The sequence below is a fragment of the Trachurus japonicus genome, chromosome 17 (assembly GCF_045865225.1).
Source record: "Trachurus japonicus isolate A0001 chromosome 17, Traja_1.0".
NCBI lineage: Eukaryota > Metazoa > Chordata > Actinopteri > Carangiformes > Carangidae > Trachurus > Trachurus japonicus.
In genome coordinates, this window is record NC_140923.1 from 22,346,005 (window position 1) to 22,368,202 (window position 22,198).

Genomic DNA, 22,198 nt, shown 5'->3' on the forward strand with positions numbered 1-22,198 from the left:
TATATGGACATGCACTGCTACGCCGAGACCCCCTGTAACTCAGAGAAGCCACGGAGGACTCTGAAACTTCTCCCAGCCCTTAGTCCACATGAGGGTGAGTAGATAATGAGAGGTAATGAAATTTCAATTTTGGGTGAACTATCCCTTTAAAAATTGAAAAAATACTGACAGATGTGGATCATATTAATTGTAACATGGACATCATTTCCTTGCATCTATCTTTACTTGTTCATTATTATCTTTTTAACATATTTACAGCCTTTTTGTGTTGCCACTTGTATTTCTTTCCACATGAAATCATTCATAATTGTCAGAACCACTAACTATTCTGGTTGCTGAACCATCCACAGTTAAATGAGAAAATATTCCACATTCTCAAAATCAAGCATTCGGTCTCCAGTGCATACCACCCACAGACAAATGGGCAGGTAATGAATTTCTGATGTAATTCATACATGTCTCGTGACTTACAAAAGAAAAAAAGACAATTAATTATGTTTCTCAACTACTTTGGAATGTTAAGGACGAAAGAACTAACCAAAACATTAAAAGGGCTTTAAGGAAGTACGTCAATGACAGCCATGACGACTGGGACATCCACCTTCTTGCAATTGTGTATGGGATAAACACTGCTTTCAGGTGGGTTTTCCTCTAATTTTGTCATCTTTTTTTTTTTTTAATCCTTTACCTGATGGCCATGTATTGCTGAACTTATTTGAACCCAGGCTTCCACAAGACATACCCCATATTTTCTCATGTTTCACCGGCATCCTCACTTGCCAGAGGTAATGAATGCCTGTCCCATGGGTGAAACATTTGAGGTTGGAGATCCCGAGGAGGACATTGACAACGTAGTGAAGGAAATGAAGGCACTGAACGACAAGGTCAGTGCCTTGTCAATACAACAGACATTGGATGTATAATGTGAGAGAATTTTAAATTTTAATTTACTCTGTATTTGTAGGTTCTTAGCAACATTGACAGCGCGCAGACAAAACAACAGAAGTCCTACGGGTCTCGTAAGAGAAAGTCTGTGCGTGTGTGCTCGATAAATGCTGGGGATGATGTCTTGATTTCGGACATGTCCAATAAACGGTGTCGGAAGGACACACTTGCTTGCCATCACCAAGGACCCTTCACTGTGTCCAGCATCTCCACAAAAGGTGTGGCCACCGTGCTGAAAGGCAATGGGAAATGGCAGCAGCTGAACGTGTCTACCGTTTGTTAAGTAAGCCTCTTAACCTGTTCAAATGTTGTCCAGAGGACTTATATTTAACATTCCTATTATTTGTAACACAGTCATATATTTTTTATCAGATCATGGACTGACTAAGGTGGAATGCCTTCATGACCATCACTATTTCACATGCAAGCACAAAGTAGACCACCTGTATGCTTGCCCAGGAGACAAATGGGGGAAGGACTTCGGTCCTCTTCAGGACAAACTAGCAAGTTTTATTCATTTATTCTTTCTTTTCCAACTGGCAAGTGACATGTCTATCTAATCATAATCATATTAATGTTTGGATGAAGCCAATTAATTGTGGTTAGGATGAGAGGGGGCACACAAGTGTTTGAATAAGTCATGCAATAATACTAAATTATACAACAAGTAGTTCCGACCAAGCAATCTGATTGGTCAATAAGACATTTAGAACGTGCTCAAATCAGCATTACAGCACGGCTTACTTATCACTGAAAATATTACTTCGCCATGTCATGTTGTTTACACATCTCCATGGCAACATGGACTTTTCCCCCTTTTATTTTGAAAAACGTCATTTATTACTCGTGAAAATAAATCACAAACTACACTGACCTCCTGTAGGTTGTTCCTGACAGCTGCCAAAGTCACATTTATAGAACAATTATGTTATTTTATTTTTTGTTAATATATTGTAAACTTCCCCGTTACAGCCAAGAGGATTGTCTCCCTCCCATGTGTGTAACGTTACAAAGTCGGAGAGACACGAGTTGTGATCGCGGTGAATATGTTTTTAAAATATGGCCTGGAGCTGAATATTTTCATTGGATAAAACGGAGGTGATTACCTGTATGTTTCTCTCTCTCCCTCTCTCTCTTGCTTGCGCCTTTTGGGCTTTTAAATAATCTGGAGTAATCGTTTGGCTTTCTCTATCAGCTGTGTCGGCGACACGGCGCTGTAACTTCATTTACATGCAGAGTTTGCGGTTGTAGAAGCTACATCTGTGAAAGGAAAAAAACGGCATATTTGTTATAACTTGGGCGAGTTTGTGCAGTGTTGATTTAGTTGGGGAAAGTAAGAGACCGCGTTAAAAAATGAACGTCAGCTCAGAGTTCACTCATCTGGGACTAGAAAATCATTTCTGTTGCTAGGTCGTTACTAAGGTTCGGACTATTTGCTGTAGAGGTGAACTAGGTTCCATTACACATAGGAGTCTACTGACGTGACTGATTTTGTTTCAGTAATTAGTCAGACCCCATTTATTTCCATGGAAACGGGAAGCACACTCGCAAAAAACTTTAAATTTTGAGAGCAAAACGTCCATCAACATGAATATTTATTTAATTATACGCTCTATTTTGTTGGTAATTGTTGTATAATCGCAATATTACCCTCGAGGGTGTGCTTAAACGTAATTTGAGCACTTCGGTGATGCTTGCGGACCTCGGCGCAAGCGCCTCGGTCCTGACCGCATCACCGTCGTGCTCAAATGACGTTAAAGCACACCCTCTCGGGTAATATTGCTTAATTGCATTTTAGCTGAAATACGTCCTGGACACGTTTGACCTGCAGGCACGTTAATTATCAGGGACGGAGATGTCTGCCTCACCCGGGAGGAATTCTGCACTTTAGGTTTGAACCGGTGCATGGATTCCAATGTGAGTCAGTTTATTTTGCTGTACCTTCACTCACTTGTCACGTGTGTGTGTGTGTGTGTGTGTGTGTGTGTGTGTGTGTGTGTGTGTGTGTGTGCGTGCGTGTCTGTCTCGTTTCACAATCCCTCAGTGGTTTCCTAGTTGTTGTTTTTTAATTTATGTTTAATTTATGATTTGTTAATTTATTTTCATATTAATTGACTTAATTCATAGTTACTTGTTAAATGTTTATTTGATGTTTAAGAATGCCAGTGAGGCCAAGTCTTTGCAACCTAAAGTTTAAGAATGCCAGTGAGGCCAAGTCTTTGTAAACCTCCTTTGCGTTAATCCAGGGGTTTTTGTAACTTCCCTTGCGTTACTCCAGGGGTTTGAGAGATGTACTGTAGACACTACAGTAGTTCAGCTGTTCACATGCAACTTAAAATAAAAAAGCTGTGCACTGAAGTCATCTGGGTTTCGTCTTTATTTATTTGTATGAGCAACATTACCTAGCTATAATCTTCTGGAAATTATTCTGTGACATATTCAGAATTAACATACAATTAAATTACATAATTTATTTACATGATTCAATATATATCAAATGTCACAAATTATTTGATGTTTTTGCCGAGAAGTCTGGAAATTTGGATATGGAAAAAGTATGGAATTTTGAAATGTCAAATGTGTAGGAACCCTGTGTCTGGACAGTCGGCAAGAAGTGGGAAAAATAAAACTCTCCCAGAGGAAACTGACCCTGATCCAGCTGATCTAGATAACACTAACTACCGTAACTTGGAAAAATGATCTACCGCCACACTGAGCCTCACACCGGTGAGACGTCTTTGTCTCTGTTACGTTCATCCATGAGAACGCCTGCCGAGGCGGTGCCGTCCACCGGACCGACCGGAGCTCAGACTGACCGGAGACAGCGGTGCGTGCCGAGGAAATGTTCTGATTGACTGGGAGTGAATTACTCCGGCAGACAGTCCAGCAGACAGTCCAGTATTGGTGAGTGACAGCATATTCATCATCATGCTGCCTTTACGGCGCTGGTCTGTGTTCAACATGTTTATTTATTTTATTCAAACGGAACAATAAGATATTGTTATAGATTTGAAGCAGCGGGATAATTCGCGTTTGTAATTAATTGTCATAGCAATGCATGCAATCCACTGGTGCACTATCATGTATTGCATGATACATTACTATTTGTTGTCTTCTTTGTCACTGTCAAGGTGAGACTTGTTAACACACCTGCTTCCCCCGGTTGGTGCCAGTCGTTGCAACCTTAGATCTTGACTAACGCAACTCAATTTTACACCGGTATGTTTTCAGTCAAGTTCAGATTTAGTTAATGAAAGCATTTGTTAATATGCCCAATGCCACTGATCACTAGAGATGGGAACTGATAAGAATTTAACAATTCTGATTTCATTATTGATATTGCTTATCGATTCTCTTATCAATTCTCATAAAAAGCATCACTAGTACTACTACTACTACTACTACTACTACTGTTTGCATGAATGGCTCTAACATTAAAAAAGTAGACAGGACCGACCTGCCTGGAGAGGTTAACACTAGACCACTGTGGCTGTGGGCCAGCTGTGCTCACAGGAGGGATTTCAGTCCCTCCAGGATTTCGCAGGCTTTTTTTGTGATTGTTGCGGCCTAAAATGCCTGATTTTGCGGCCACATTTTGAAAAAATTGCGGTGCATGTTGCGATGTTTTAAGCGCTTTTGTTGCGATTAAATTGCGGGAGACAGCGAAAGTTGCAAAAAAAAAGTTGCAATTTTGTTCTGAATAGATGATTAATGATTAAAATGATTAAAAATCAAAGGAAAATTGAAAATTTTGAAATGTCACAAAATAATGTGAGGTCCTGTTATACCAGCAATTTTCCACTTGTTAGGAAAGGCACAGGAAAATTATATAGAGTTGAAAGTTGTTTTACTTTTAATTAAAATGTCTGTTTAAAAATCATGGTAAAAGAACTGTTTTAAAATGCCATTAAAACAGTCCAGTCTTTGAATAAAAAGCACCTGGCCGCCGGCTGCTCCGCTCCGGCCCTGCAGTGGCGCATTCACTGGATTCCCCCTCGGCGAGTGCTGCGGGGGGGGGGGACACAGGCTCGGGTGGTCAACCAGGACAGCTCACACACTCAACACGTTCAACTCAGCTTGTGTTCCTTTACTTATCACTTTGTGCACGTTGTATCAAGTTTCTTGCCGTCAGCTCAGCCTCGCTGTTCCTCCGTGGACTCACTTTCAACCTCTGCTCCGTCCAGACTCGCACTCTCTGCTGTGTAACTCGCGGAAAGCACCGACAATTGGTCCAATTTGCGGAAAAGTTGCGGTGATTGTACAAAATTTGCAAGATCGCAAAAATTTGCGGGGATTGGCTGAATTTGCGTTAATTGTTGCGATCGCAACATCGCGAATTCCTGGAGGGACTGGGATTTACAATGTTTCCATTTCATGGTTTTCACGCATCTGTATTCTTCTCACTAGTTATTGTTGTCATATAACGTTCATTTTTAGGCAGTGAGCGAGCGAAAGTGCGCAAACGCACCAGATCGGAATCATCACAATCGACACGCACGTGATCCCAAGAATTGATCCAAGTTGGAACCGGTTTTTCGATTCCCATCCCTACTGATCACTGATGTAAAATGTCTCTCTTTTCTGTCTATAAACCAGGAAACGAGTATTGCATCGCTGCATGAGGATCCTGCAGTGGTACATGGCAGGACCTATTAGAAACACTAACAAAGAAGCTTTATTTGCTTGCCAAACATATATGGTTACACCAGGCTGAGCAGTGCAGACATCTCAAAGACACCATCAGTGTTCCACTTGGACTTCTCTGAAAACTGTGGATGCAAACTACACAAAGAAATCCAGACTTTCCATTTTGATGGAAGCTGCCAACAGGCCACCATCCACACTTACACCCCCCCCCAGCCCCCCAGCCGGGGGTGGGGGGTGGGGGGGTGGGGTTATAATGTATTTTCTTACTTTCATTCACTTTTCAATAATTATTACTATATATTTGTTTAATATAAGAATCGTATGAAACATATTGTTATTGATTTGACAGATAAGAACAACACAAAAGAAATCAAACCCCTCAAGTGTGTGTGTGTGTGTGTGTGTGTGTGTGTGTGTGTGTGTGTGTGTGTGTGTGTGTGTGTGTGTGCGCGTGTGCCTGTGCCTGTGCCTGTGCCTGTGCCTGTGCCTGGGAGTGACAGACAGGCTATATAAATGCTACACATGAGGAAAACTACAGTGTTTTCTCTTGTTACTGATGTGTTAGTCAGGGATCCACGCACTGTAGCAATCACACAAGCCTAAATAGAGAATGCAATATTCCACATCATAAGCTGACAAACCCAAGCTCAGAGCAAATGAGAGAAACAGCAACAACTTTACCTCACTTGTCACCATATAGCGATCCAGCGCAACAATAGCGGATTGCTACTATAATTAATTACAAACGTGAATTATCCTCCTGCTGTTTTAAATCAATAACATTGTTCCGTATATAGACACAGTAAGCACAGACCAGCACCACAAACGCAGCATGATGATATGCTGTCACTCACCAATAGCCTACTGTGGACTGCTGGATCTGTCGAACCGGACCCGGACGGACTGTCGGAGCAGAGCAACTCACTCCCATTCAATCATCAGAACTTTTCCTCGGCGCGCACCGCGGTCTCCGGTCAGTTTCATTTCCGGTCCGTCTGAGCTGCGGTCAGTCCCTGCGGACGGCACCGCCTTGGCAGCTGTTCTCACGGATGAACGTTAACAGAGACGTCAGGCTCAGTGTGGCGGTACCGGTGTCAGAGTCCAACTTCTCCAGCCGTATCACAGCACAGCACGGTCAAGCTCAGAGAATGACTGGAGCTTTGTATCGATCAGGTGATCACACTGTAAAAACATCTGATCCACCTGAGTGACGTCAATCATTTTAACTAATTAGTTAGTGTTAGTTGGATCATCTAAATCCAGCGTGAGCTAAGAAAAGTTTTTCCTCTGAGAGAGTTTTGTCCATTTGGCGCTAGCTAGCTGAGCAGAGCCATGGGCAGTCTATGGGGCAGAGCAGCTTGGTAACAGGCCAAACCTCTGGTCTACACAAGATTATGGGGTCGTGAATGATATTTTGACTGGCAGGCAGTCAGAAAGATGAGCATGGCAAATAACATTTTGAAATATATTATTATAAATTATATTTTATAACAATGATTAAAAAAAAAATTTGATTAAAAAATTTTTTTTTTCTTTTTTTTCTTATCTTTCCTCCCAGTTTCTGAGGCCCCCCTAGCGCCCCCTGGCGGCCCCCCAGGGGGCCGCGGCCCCCACTTTGAAAACCACTGGCCTACACGTCCGAGGAGGGTACAGCGCCTCGCAACAATTGCAGACAGCCTCAGACATGACGAGCGAGCTGTGTGGGGACACACAATGAAAATCCATCAGATTGTGTCTGTGACCCCAGGGAAGATCAGACACAGAGAGCTGTCATGCTTCTGCAGCCGTGGCACAAACAGATAAAAAAAAGAAAAGACAATTTTACTTGTTATAAATAACTCAGTGACCGTTACTGAACTCTTTGAAAGATTTGTTGCTTTTAGTTGAGTTTATGGTGAAATTAAATCCATTGCATTTTAAAGGGGAACTAAACCCCTCAGTTTTGGATGACGTGCTCTAAGCTTGAAATTCAAAAAATGCCTTGATTATGGGCGGGACTCCAGGAGCACTCTCCGACCCCCCCTCCCCCCTGCGCCCCATTCACACCCGCGAAATCACACAAAAGAGAAAAAAAAGTAATAAACACACATCAACACTTCTGCTAGCGCTAACGAGCTACTAACGAGCGACTCTAACAGCACTAGTAGCGTGGACACTACTAGGAGAGGACGCCAGAGCCGTGACACAGCATCTACAGCGGATCCGCCGGCTCGTTAGCTCGTTAACGGCTCGTTAGCGCCGGCCGCACTAACGATTCCCGTTCAGGCAGCTGTTAGCAGCCGTTAGCCGCAGCAGAGCAGCTAGAGCGCCTAGCAACCGTTAGCCGCAGCAGAGCAGCTAGAGTGCCTAGCAACCGTTAGCGGCAGGCAGCAGCCGGTGCTGATTGGTCGGGGAGCTAGTGGCCGGTGACGAAAGCTGCCTCCAAAACGTCATCTGCCTCCATCTCAGCCAATAGAAAAATTCGATTGTAATAGCCGTGTTTCAACCCATAGAGGGCAGTCACTCTACATTTTTACTACAAAATACACCAAATTGAAATATTTTGACTAAAATGTCAAAAGTTGGACCAGAATCAACTGACAACACTACCTTATACCCAAATACATTTGTTTTCAGCAGAAAAAAGTGGTTTAGGGGTTTAGTTCCTCTTTAAGTGATAACTTATCGATGCATTCAGAACATTCAGAACATTTTCCATCTTTTTTCTCTTTTTGGCACTAAATATTGTGTGACAAACAGGAACGAATGAAGCCATTTCACCATAAATGTCAAAATATATTACATTAACCCTTGAGGCCTCCTCGTAAAAAGTTACACTGGTATCCCTCGGGACCCAAATTATAATTATTTAAAAACTTTTAAATGCCAACAATGATAGAAATTTTAATTAATTTCTAAATCCATTTATGTTACCCAGGAAGGACATTTTCCATGGGAGAAATCATATAGTTCACTGAAAAATGTTTATTGCATTCTTAAAACAAATTCCTGTAATTAAGATAGACAGTGACTAATGGGCAATTTTAGCCAATTTCTTTTTTCTTTTTTTAAATACTTATTAGTCTAGACGGACCGATTAATCCGCTATCATAAACCCTAATGTATTTCGTTTCAGACACCTGCCTACCAATTGCACAGTTAACAGACATGTTTTACCACTACAACAATACAGAACCAGTGGCTGATTTCAGAGGGTCACGTCGGGACACGGCTGTAATCAGTGGGCTAGCAGTAATGCTAAGCACCCGGGCCAATTTGCCAGCAGCTACTGGAGTACGATAGCTGTTAGCGGGGGCTACCATCTCTGAAAACGTCAAAGCAAACTACGTACTGCAGTAATGAATCAAACACAGCACTAATCTTAAGTTATAATAATTACATTCTCGTACAAAAAAAACATTTCTTGACATACATTTCTCTCTTCAGCCATTACTGCGAAATGCATTCTGAGATACGTACCTCCCCAAAGTCCACACAAGTCTCCACCGATGCATCTCTGATGAAATGGGCGCGGCAAGAACACATCCGGGGTATGCGACCATACTTGGAGAGATGCGAACTTTTGAATTGGAACTGTACTTGTTCCAACACTGGTGACGTTTTTCAAGTCCACAAGAATAGAAGTACAGAGAAGAACGCATATTGAGAAACGGCTTACATCTTGTCATAGCGTGGTTATTAGCATAAATGCTAACACCGTTTCAATAGTTATTTGCCTGTCATGAAAATATATTTAAGCAGTATTTAAGTGATATTGCTTAACAGTGCTACGAGCGCATTTTAGAACAGTAATAAACTACAAGAGATTATGATTTGTTTGTTTATTTAATCATTTATTTGGCTCCGCCAACAGAAATAGTTCCGCAACTGGAAGGGAGACAAGGCTGTTGCCAGGCAACACATAAACCTACTAGCTACAAGCTTTTCCACCGAGCTGCCTCCAGTGCGCGATATTTTTTTTCGTAGGATGAGTCCGGGAAAGTCCCGCCTTTCCCGCCGTTCCCGCCTCTGATTGGCTAGATGGGCTCCATTTTCGACTCTGATTGGCTAGAAGGGCTCTCGCCTGATTGGTTGTTTGTTTTGGTTGTGAAACGGCTGTGTAACGGCTGTGAAACGCAGGCTGTCGGCAAAGCGTGATAAGTGCCTGGATCTACTTGGACTCTCTCTACTTATCTGGCCTGTCTACACTCTACCTGGTGTTTTTACTAAACTTAACCAACTCCTTTCTTCATTGCCTAAACCTAACCAGTGGCACAATTACACTTCTCACTCAAACTCAAAATGTAAATTTGGACTCTCTCTACTGGCCTGTCTAGCCTCTACCTGGTCTTTTTACTAAACTTAACCAACTCCTTTCTTCATTGCCTAAACCTAACCAATGGCACAATTACACTTCTCTCAAACTCAAAATGTAAACTTGGAATATTAATTTAATTTTTTTTTTAAATGTGAAACCAGCGGGGATCGAACTCGGATTCACCACACCGCAGGTGAAAACGCAAACCGCTACGCCATGGCATCTGATTACATTTCATATTTCAGTTGTGTGTATTTTAGTTTACTACAGTACTGTTGTGAGATGACGTCAATCGAAGGAGAATTCATCCAGCCAATCAGAGGCGGGGAAGGCGGGACTTTCCCGGACTCATCCTACGAAAAAAAATATTGCCTCCAGTGCTGGTTCTGGTTCTGGTTCTGAGCCCGTGTCTGATTAGCACCGGAGCAACAGGACCAGCGTGAAGACACACAGAGACGTTATCGATACCGTATTACGCTTATCTGCTATGTAATCAATATAAACACAGTTGAAGCTAAGTAGCTGAGCTACGTGGCTAACAACAGCTAACGCTAATATCAAAACACATCGCTGTCAAAACGTAGTTGCCCCCGCGGCTATTTTTTTCCAGCCGATTTTAGTAGAGATTTATCGCCAATTAGACGGACCAGATCTGGTCCGGGTTTTAGTGTTCAGGTCCGTTTATAACTGTAGTAGGCTAGCAACAGAGAGATGGAGCAGCTCCTGTGGGGAGCGTGGCTCTGACTTAGCTCCTGTCCAGCTGATACTCCACCCTGATGAGTTCTCCTGAACAAAAGAGACAGAGACGGATTTGATGAGTTGGACCTGCCCGTCTGCAGGTGCACCTGTCCCCCAGCTCCTCCCCCTCAGCTCACCTGTGTACTCGCTGGGCTTGGTCCCAGATAGCAAATCATTTTGGCTTTTTTTGTGGCATATATCTCAGTCCCTCCAGGAATTCGCGATGTTGCGATCGCAACAATTAACGCAAATTCAGCCAATCCCCCCGAATTTCTGCGATCTTGCAATTTTGTACAATCACCGCAAACTTTTCCGCAAATTGGACCAATTGTCGGTGCTTTCCGCGAGTTACACAGCAGAGAGTGCGAGTCTGGACGGAGCGGTGGTTGAAAGTGAGTCCACGGAGGAACAGCGTGGCTGGGCTGACGGCAAGAAAGTTGATACAACGTGCACAAAGTGATAAGTAAAGGAACACAAGCTGAGTTGAACGTGTTGAGTGTGAGTTGTCCTGGTTGACCACCCGAGGCTGTGTCAACCCCGCAGCACCCGCCGAGGGGGAATCCAGTGAGTGCGCCACTGCAGGGCCGGAGCGGAGCAGCCGGCGGCCAGGTGCCCCTTCCCCCATCCTAAGGCCCTGGCCCTGGACTTGAGTAGCCACCCTCCCCTTTTTATTCAAAGACTGGATAGTTTTAATGGCATTTTAAAACAGTTCTTTTACGACGATTTTCAAACAGACATTTTAATTAAAAGTAAAACAACTTTCAACTCTAATTTTCCTGTGCCTTTCTTAACAAGTGGGAAATTGCTGGTATAACAGGACCTCACATTTTGTGACATTTCAAAATTTTCAATTTTCCTTTGATTTTTAATTATTCAGAACAAAACTGCAACTTTTTTTTGCAACTTTCGCTGTCCCCCGCAATTTAATCGCAACAAAAGCGCTTAAAGCTATGGTCTACGATTTGGAGCATTGGTAATTATTATTAACATTGTTTATACAGCGATTATGGTCCTCTGGTCCGATATACACAATATAAATAGCAAAAAGAACCAAAAAGATCCATTCAGTCTATCAGCCGTGGGCCTGCATAGAAATTGACCAATGGGCGCCGCGCGCCCCGTCTCGCGCCAATTGGCTCGTACCCTCCATCCAATCCCCTCGTCTCGCCTGCTCCTCCTCGACCCGCCTCGTCCCCACCCCCTCCACTTAGAAACTACAAGTAGTTGTAACCGCTCTGAGTTGCTCAACCACAGACACATGAACCCACCAATTCAGCACCTGCTGCCCTCCACCCCCGGATTCAGAGAAGCACAGTACAGAAGCACAGAATGTGTTGCTGCCCTTACTACCGGTACCGGTGCCGCATCGAGTCTCCCTGATCCTCTCCCCGACACACAGCTGCTTCCAGCTGCAGCCGCAGCCTGACCGGGATGCTCTGCACCCTGCACACCGCGGCCCTGCTGAGCTACTGGTCTTCCTCCTCTCCCCGACACACAGCTGCTTCCAGCCGCAGCCTGAGCGGGTCTCTGCACTGCGCCGCCGCGGAGCTCAAGGCCCCGGTCTTTCTGCTTCTCTTCCCCAGACACAGCACCCTGTGGCCGGTCACCCAGCGCGAGGAGTCTCCCTGTAGCATGAGGCTGTGCTAATGGTTGCTAATGGCGGCGCTGCTCGTACCAGCGGTTGCCGCGGTCCCGTTGCCGGGGACGGCGACGACGGTACTGGCACCGCCTCGTTACCGGCAGCTGGTGCACAGCGACGGCATCTGCACCAGCTGCCGGTAACGAGGCGGTATTAGTGGGCTAGCGCCGAGCACAGCCTCATGCTACAGGGAGACTCTTGGCGCTGGGTGACCCAGGACAGGGTGCTGTGTCTGGGGAAGAGGAGCAGGAAGAGTCGGGGCCTGGAGCTCCGCGGCGCCGCGGTGCAGAGAGACCCAGGCTGCAGCGGCGGTGCTGAGTTTATGTTGAACAGGTAATCTTTGGTTTTATTGTGGAAGTTGTGACTGTGAATATGACATTTTACTCCGCATTCAAAGCCGCGTTTGGTTTCTGCAGGCAGCAGGCTGGTTGCCTGCTCCGCTCTGCTCTGTGAGGGGAGGGGTATGGAGGTTATTTTCTATCATAAATCAAGAGCATATTATGTTGATTTGAGAGCATTACTTTTTGATTTGACGTTCAGAAAACTCTGCTCTCATATTCAAATTTACTCTGCTCGCGCTCAAACTATGTGCTCGATGTTTAAACCTGTGCTCTCGGATTCAAAGTTGCCCTGCTCGTGCTCAAACTTTGCTTTCGCATTCAAGTTTGCCCTGCTCGTGCTCAAACTGTGTGCTCGCACTTGGTCACAGCTGCCTGCGCAGAGTGTTTCCTCTTGCGCGGAGGAAAGTCCTGCTCTCGGATCTCTGCTCTGCTCACGGAGTTTCTGTCAACTGTCAACCAATAGAAGACCGGCTACTGTTGACCAATCAGATCATCCCTACTTCTATGCTTCTTTGTGGGTGCGTTCACTGTAATTCAAGGAGCGTCACATACGGGCGGGCACTCTTTCTACCGGGTTTATCTATTTCCGCCCCACAGGCTGTTAAATGTGGCGGCTCCCTTTATGTTTTGACAACTTTTGGAATAAAATATCAGTTAATTAATACACGAGCGCCCGTGCTTTTCATTACAATAGGTAGCTATATAAACATAAACTAGCAGTAGTAGCGGATGGGTGCCTTATGTATGTTTTTTTTTTTATCCACGTTCATCGGTATATATGTTTTATAGTCTAAATGCCAAGAGTCACTTGTAAGTGCTGTGATGGTACAGTGGTTAAGGCAGATGACAGTAGCTCTTTTTGTTGATCATGGGACCGCTGGTTCGAATCCCGGCCCTGCCGGCACCCTCATGTTATGCTATTTGATTTTTATGATTTTTTTTTTTTCATTGAAACGCTTAACAAGAGATGGTGGGTTACCATGCGTGATTAAAAACATGATGAAATGAAAATTAAAAAAATATGCCATGATGATAATAATTTTGGTGCGTGACACCCGGGGGTCAAAGCCAGGGGGCGCACTACTTTGGATCAGTGCTTTCCCAAGAAGAAAGAGACTGAGTGAGCGGGGAGACAGTCACCATGGCCGACCGAAGTACTCAAGTAAGTTTATTGTTTCATGTTGCCAGATACCTATGTTGAGATCCACTCGTGTGGATCTCCCCCGGGTCGGGAGGCAAGACACAAAGTGGAGGAGGCGAAGGTTGAATCAAAGAAGTATTTAATCGCAGTCTGCAGAGAGCGGAGATCATACAGTAACAAAAACAGTGTTACCAGGAAGAGCTGAGCATGATCTGATCTGTGTATGTTTCTGTTCAGTCTGACACACTGTGGGTTTGGTCCCTCCCAGCGTGCAAGGCCTGTACTACTGTGATTGGTCTGTGTGAGCTCTGACGTGTGCTGATGTGCAGGCCTATGGTCACATGATCTATGTGTAGTGAAATTCTGTGTGTAGCTGTCTTAAGGTCATGGTGATTCTCAGTTCTGCTCTTCCTGATACATTCTGTTATGCACATGTCATTTTGTAACATAGCTATTATTATTCACACCTACTATATTGTACCTCTTTCATCTGTTTACAGTCTATGCTTTCATATCGTTTCAATATAGACCAATTGGGCGACATAATCGTTAGTCGAACATCCGTCATTACTGCAGTGTCAGCTCCCAGTCAGTCAGCTCTGGGCTCTGTGTGCGAAGCGGCCGTTTGAATGGAAGCGCCAAAAAGTGGACTTTTTCTCTTCTCTAGATAAGTCTAGGAAGGCTGGGAGGACATGTGCCGTCCTCGGCTGTTCTAATATCAGCAGAATACAACAACTTTAGACATAACGCAGCCCCTTACTTTAGGAGGACTGTCCGTGTTTAGACCGTAACGTGTGAACAGTAGCAGCCGCCGCCGCCGCCAGCGATGCAGCCAGTCACAGCTGACCTGTTGCTACCTGGCTACTCTCCTTCACATCGTAGTAATGGTCTAAATATCTCACTGACCCCTTCAATATGATGTGATGGGTGTCTAAAAGCCGGTGTAAAATGTGTCTGACCCACCGGAGCTCAGGTCATTTTGACCATAAATCAGAGACCTGTATTGGGCGTTTTTCTGGTCATCAGAGGCCAGCTGATCAATAAAATATTATTGAATATCTTAAAGCGTTTTGGTAGGGGTTCCCCGGGTCGGGTCCTATCACATTGCAGAAATTCTATACAAATTCTAGTGTACAGCATGATTCGTGAGATACACATGAAACTAATGTTGCTCAGCATTTCTCTGGGTCCAGTCATTATCTGAACTGACATAAAGTTAAATCCTACATCTACAGAGAGACTCCATCCAAGAGGCAGCAAGACATTTAATGTCTTTGCTGGGCAGCCACCTTCAGGATGCCAACACAACACAACCACCGACGACAACGACAACGACAACAACTCAACAACGGACACAGACACAACCACAGACAGAGACTCAGCCACCAAGAATACAGCAGGAGATGGCCAGGTTAAAAAAATATGTGAACAGATTCATAATTTCTTGTTTACACCACTCACTAAGTTATGCTAGAATTTGGCTAAATGAATATGGCTTTATGTTTGTCCACAGGTCATTTCCTGGCTTCTTTTCTAAAGCCCCAGCAAGAGGGAGAAAAAGGTTCAGAAGTCCCTCTAGGGTGGTCACAAATACTGGAAAAACTGTAACCTTGCAGTTTTACCTGATGAACAAAAACACTGACAGGACCCCCACAGCCACCACAGATCTCAGTCTCCTCCTTGCTGGGATGGGGAGACGAACAATCTCAATGCCTGAGTCTGCTGACCACATGGAGGTAAATTAAGCCAACCTGGATATATTACCAAGTGTCTTTTCATACCAAACCAACTCTGATTTAATGTATTATTGAAATTTGAATGCTTTCCCCTCTAGTATATATATTGATATGGATTAAGCTTTGCCTCTATCATACAATATGGTTTATATATACAGATTTCAAGACACCTGATTGCCCAATATCCCAAACTAGGATCCATCCTAGGAGGCTGGTTGCTCTACAAAGCTCTAGGTATTGTATACTTACCTTACTGTCTAAAAAATTTGATGTTGTGAATAATTTAGTTTCATATATTATCATATATTATAGTTTATTCTTCATTTATTTCCTTATTGTACTTTTCAGGGGGATCAGGACAACGCAGACTGACTGTCATCCCTCCCGAGGCAGAGGGATACGATGGACAGTTTTTAAAAAACATCACTGGAGGAGGAAAGAATATGATTTATATTCTTCCTCTCCAGGAGGAATTGAGTACTTCCCCGCTGCCACATGACGCAGTGGAGTTTGAGAAAATGCCTAAGGCATCATGTAGGGTGTGCGGGGCAAACATGCCTCTACAGGTTTTGGCCGCACATATACAGTCATGTGGGGAACAGAATTCATCAGAGGATGATATTGATTTTCAAACAAGGGTAAACCTGTTATATTATTTTTCATTCTTCTCATAACTTTTAAGAACAATATTTAACTGTAACCTAATATATTTTTTAGTCTTCTTCTCCTGATGTGACGATTGTTGCAGAATCAGGGCCAAGTACCTCACCACCCATGACACCGAATTTGGTAATTCAAAAAAAGATTTATGTCCAGTTCTATAAAGATACAATTGCCATGCAACAAATAGAATATGTTTAAAGAATTTAAGTGGTCTTTATGTGTTTCTGCTTTTGTATTTAGGCTACCTGTCCAGTGTGTGGACAGGAGTTTCCACGTGAAACTTTAGAAGTTCATGCCAGCTCATGTGGAGACAGGTAAAAACAGATGTATTGTTTATTTTTCTATGTAACAGATAAATGTGGTTTAGAATAATTGACAGGGTCAGGTAAGTATTGGATAGCGAAATTGTTAGCTATTAGCTATTAGTCTCAATGACATGAATTAAGCAGTATTATCAAAATGTGTTATCTTAAAGGACAATTCCGGGCGAATTCAACTCTGGGGTGTATTTTCATATCATTTTAGGTCTAAAAGAATGAATCTGAAGATTTTCAGTTTAATGTCTCCTGTTTTGCGGTAGTTGCATCTGTCCCCGCGTCCCCACGGCAGCAATGAATGGGAGTGGATGTAAGTTCCGCTGTTTAGGCTGTTTCCAGCCCTCAAAGCCGCAATTTTTTTCCACAGACAGCGTCAGATGGCTACTCAAACATGCACCGAGAAGTTTATTTACTTCAAGCAAGCCGGCATGTTTGTAAAACTAGATCTAATTCAAAGTCTCCCGGAGTCTCGCGCGAGCCCGAAGTTGCAGTGCTGGTGTGTTCAGGCGCAGTCGGAGCTACCATTTGTGTCATAAACACAGGAATATCAACTCTTTACTTGCTTCAAGTAAAAAAAACTTCTCGGCGCATGTTTGAGTAGCCACCTGACGCTGTATGTGGAAAAAAATGTACACTTCAAGCAAGTAAAGAGTTGATATTCCTGTGTTTATGACACAAATGGTAGCTCCGACTGCGCCTGAACACACCAGCACTGCAACTTCGGGCTCGCGCGAGACTCCGGGAGACTTTGAATTAGATCTAGTTTTACAAACATGCCGGCTTGCTTGAAGTAAATAAACTTCTCGGTGCATGTTTGAGTAGCCATCTGACGCTGTCTGTGGAAAAAAATTGCGGCTTTGAGGGCTGGAAACAGCCTAAACAGCGGAACTTACATCCACTCCCATTCATAGAGTAGAGTAGAGTAGAGAATACTTTATTCATCCCGAGGAGGGAAATTCATATTAGTGTAGTAGCTCACACGACAATGACACAAAAAAGAAAGAAAGATGGAGCAGGGTCGCCGGATGGAGCAGGGCCGCCGGATGGAGCAGGAACCGCCGGGTGGAGCAGGAACCGCAGGGTGGAGCAGGGCCGCCGGGTGGAGCAGGACCGATGGTGAAGAGGCAGCTGGGTGGATCAGGATCATTGGTGGAGGGGCCAAATCATTTTGCTTATCCGCCCCACTACTATATTCCTCCATCTTGCAGCAAGGAGAGAGGAGCCGTCCACCACCGCTGCTTTCCTGGTCAGTGAAGGTGCCATGAAGTGGATGATCCAGGCCGTCCAGAATTGCCTCCTCCTTCTTCAGTGCTCTAGTGCCTCAGGATGTTTAGTCTGTATCCTAGCAACAACTTCATGGAGAACTTCAGATGGAACTTAAGCAGTTGCCATTAGGTGGGATGTACACAAGTGTTGTTATGATTCGAAAAAATAAAATAAATGTCTACTTTCTGAGTCTTCACCAATATCTCCAGCTCTTCATCACTCTTGTTGGGCAGAGAGTTGATATTTCCAATGATGACTGACCTCAGAAAGGACTGATAGGACATCTCCACCTCCAAGCCTTTAACTTTGCACCAGCAGCAGCACAACAACCACCACAAAAGCACCTCTTCAGATCATCTGAGGACAGGATGGTGGTGTCCTCCAGATCTGTCCATTTTCAATGAAAGAAGCTCATCTCTGAAGAATCTCTTCTCCCCAGAGAAGCATCCATCAGTAGATAACAAAAAACACAACAAAAATAAAGCAAATGTTGAGTAAAAACTCAAAAACTCAGAGCTACCAGACTTTGCTGCTCCCAGTTGAAGCGCATGTTCCGGCATTGCTGCCGTGGGGACGCGGGGACAGATGCAACTACCGCAAAACAGGAGACATTAAACTGAAAATCTTCAGATTCATTCTTTTAGACCTAAAATGATATGAAAATACACCCCAGAGTTGAATTCGCCCGGAATTGTCCTTTAATTCCATTAGAATCTGAATAAAAAGCACTTTTTTTAATACATTCTACAGTAGAGTAGAGAGTAGATAATACCTTTTTTCATCCCTAGGAGGTAAATTCAAGCAACAGCAACATAACTTGTACTCTTTGAAGTTGTAAATATAGTAAATAGAATGTTCATTTTTAATTCTTCTATCATGCTTTACTTGACAGTCTGGAGGAAACAGCCTCAAAGGGGGAAGACATGGAGACATCCACTGGAGGAGAAATTGAAAAGTATATTTAGAGTTTACAAATGCATTGTCATTCTTTCATATTTTCAAATCCTACTGCATGAATCTCCAGTACTCCACAGCATCATCAGAAACAAATTCATAGCTTCTATCCGTCTATATTCATGTTTCTTAAGTTGCTATTTCAGTTATTCAACTTGATTTGTTAATGATACGTGTAAATTACTGAAATCATTTTTTGAATGGGCCAGAAATACTTTTGAAATGTGTGACATTCAGATGTATTGAATAGTAACCATGCACAGTATACAATCTAGTAATAAACAATTTATTTTTAGCACCAACCACATCAATTATATCAAAACTATGTTAAAATGATTTTCAGCAATGACACAAATAGCATGTCATATGAATTATAGTTTTTTTAAAATCTTCATAGACATATGAATTGAATGAAAGATGTTAGTCATACTTAACAACTCTTTTGCTTTCCTTCTACCTGTCTAGTCTGGATGACATTATTCAGGCAATCCAGGATGCCGTAGTCACTGATGGGAAAACCTTTGATCTCACAGTGTCAAGGCAGAACATGGTAGAGAGAGGGCTACTGCAGTGGCAACGACAAAAAAAATCATCACCAGCTAATCGGCTTAAAATTCACTTTCTGGGTGAGGCTGGTGTGGACACAGGAGCTCTCAGAAAAGAATTTCTGACAGGTAGGTGTAAAATATAAAGACATATAAATTAAATGTTAATGTTCTATTGTTACATAAATGTTATTTTTAAAATATTGTAATTATGTTAGATGTCTGCGCATTTTATCAGGAAATGTAATATAATGCAAATATTTTAGGGATGATCGAGGGCATAGAGAAGAGATTTTTTGAGCAGGGCACGCAAGGGAGAAGACCCATGTATTCACTGTCTGATTTGGACAAAGGCTATTTCAAGTATGTACATACCTCACACACAAAACAGTCATCTGTGCCATATCAAACAGTTGTTTATTCTCACATCCAGCAGTTAATGATTAACATTATTATTCATTTGGAGTCATGTTTTTATCAACTGATAAATGCAAATCCAATATTCACTGCAGCAACAACTTCAAGCAAGTTACAAAATTAAAATTCCAAATAATAAAAAAGTGTTTTTTGTTGTTTTTTTCCCCAGGACTGTAGGAGAAATATTTGCCGCAAGCTTGGCCCAAGGGGGACCAACTCCAAATTTTCTCATGCAGTGGTGCTACCATGTGCTGTGCACTGGATGTCTGGATATAGAAAATCTCACAACTAAAGATCTGGGAGATGAGCATGCAGATGAGCATATAGATCTGTTATCAAAGGTAAGAACATAAACACTTTGCTTAACCATATTAAAAAGACCAGTCTGCAAAACTGGTGACCTGACATAACCTTTGGTCAAATATCACACAACTCTCATATCACAACACACATATCATTAAATTAAGATAACTTAATGTGTACATTGACAGCACACAAGATGTTGGTTGTCTATTTTCACTCCAGGTGGAGGTGGCCAATGAGGAGACTATTAAAGATCTCACCCAGGACATACTGAACTGTGGATACACAGGACCTATCTGCTGCGAGAAGAAGGATGACATCATTCGGTATGTTAGAGGTGCTTCTACTTTATGCACTGTATTTATGTTTGCAAAAAATATACTCTTGACCCAAAAAAACTACAACTGCACACCTCTGTTTTTCTCTCTTTGTATCCAGTCCTTCCTTTGGCTCCTAAGCCATTAAAGAGGAAATATACAGGGTTTTTAGCTTATCTATGCTACATTTTTACTTCAGCTTTTGAGTAATTGTGATGGCTTAATAAATGACTTGTAACTTGTTACGAGGGAGAATGGAGGCTCTCTGCCTTTAACGTACACGTCGTAACCAGTAATCTCTTGTTTATGACACATAAGACTACACAAATATACACATTGTAACATTGTAACTTTCTCCACCGCTCTATTGATCGATTTCTCGCCGGCTTTGTTGCAAACAAATGCACATAGCCAGGAGGAGGGTTAGCAAAACAGCGGAAAAGCGACGAGACTTGCATAGTTCCCCTTTAAAGTTTCAAATGAAGTGGTAGCACATGCAAAAAGAGAGAGGCAGATGGAACAATATATATTACTACATTTGTTATTTTAGTTTTGGCTGCTATAAGGCCTTTGTTGTTATTAATTATATTTTTAACAATTGATTAAATAAAATTTGGCGATATAACACATGTGAAAACATGACTGATGCTGCACAAAGTATTTTGTGATTAATCTTGTCAATTTTTATTTTCGTTATGGTGTGTGTGTGTGTGTGTGTGTGATTTGTAACAAAAACAGAGCTATAGTTCTCCATGCAAACCTAAGGCTGCTCCCAATGCTGCTGCAGATGAGGGAAGGGTTGAAACTCTATGGCCTGTCAGATATTATGGCCAAATACCCTGATATCTGTAAGCCCCTGTTTGTGCCAGGGGTAGAGATGAAAGTAAGTGCACCATAGACTAAATTTTAAGATAAAAATTCTATTTTGCACCACAACAATTCTATTAAGAAGTTGAGTAGAAATGGTGTACTTGGTGTGTTTGAGTTGAATTGTAAGTATTGAGTGTAAAGTGATTTGAGTTATTTGACAAGGAAATGTATATGAATTAAAACCAATGGATAGGAGATTAGCAGGATCAGTGAGCTTAGTGTGAAAGCAAGGCAGACATATTTTTCCAAAAAAATGTATCAACTAATAATCAACTGATGGGTCATCTCCTTTCAATTGACAGGCTGATGCCGATTTCATTATTTCTGCATGCCATGCAGAATTTAGTGAAAGCGGCACTAACAACAGACAGGTAGAGGTGACCTTGATGAACTACCTCCAGGATTTCCTCCAGGAATTGGAGCAAGGTAGAATAATTTACTAATCAATTAAATGTAACCATTGTTTTAAAAAAGGTGATAGATCAAATCAGAAAACAATAATTGAAAGGTAACTTTTTATGAATTGACATGGAATTCACACGTTGCTTTTTTTAGGGCGGGCAGGGTATCTTTTTTATGATGATCTGCTATATCAATCACATAAAATGTTACATGCTTCCCTCATTGCCTCAAATTTCACTCTTAACAGAATCTGTGGAGGAGAGAGATGGACTTCCCTCACTGTCTCCAAAAACATTCCTCCAGTGGATTACAGGGCAAGGCCATCTTCCTGTCCTGAAAGAAGAGAGGAGATGTTTCAATATCAGCATCAAGTTCAATCATCACTGCAACACAGAGTTTGGCGATCACAGATTGTGCTATCCATGTGTTAGTGCGTGCACTAAGACCATAACCTTGCCTGTCAAACATATGAGAAAATACGATGATTTTAAAAGTGTCCTGATCGAGGCCTTCCTTCTGGGCCAGGAGTTCTCTAGAGTGTAATTACAGTTTAAACTCTCAGAGATAAAATGTTACTGTTATGTGTTAATGTTGTGCCACCAGTAGTTCACAGAAACATTTGCAGTTGTATTACTGTTACTGTATGTATTACTTACTTAG

At 42.7% G+C, this 22,198-nt stretch overlaps 1 protein-coding gene across 1 annotated transcript; it reads left to right on the forward strand.

Moving 5' to 3' along the window:
* The first annotated feature begins 788 nt into the window (after window positions 1–788).
* On the forward strand, window positions 789–22,081 carry LOC146970622 (G2/M phase-specific E3 ubiquitin-protein ligase-like). The gene is made up of 12 exons (XM_085805936.1): window positions 789–884; window positions 15,365–15,484; window positions 15,643–15,718; window positions 15,833–16,122; window positions 16,388–16,461; window positions 19,150–19,358; window positions 19,496–19,592; window positions 19,816–19,987; window positions 20,172–20,275; window positions 21,005–21,149; window positions 21,439–21,562; window positions 21,786–22,081. The coding sequence occupies exons 1-12, from the start codon at window positions 789–791 to the stop codon at window positions 22,079–22,081; spliced, it is 1,803 nt and encodes a 600-aa protein (XP_085662062.1).
* Window positions 22,082–22,198: the final 117 nt, after the last annotated feature.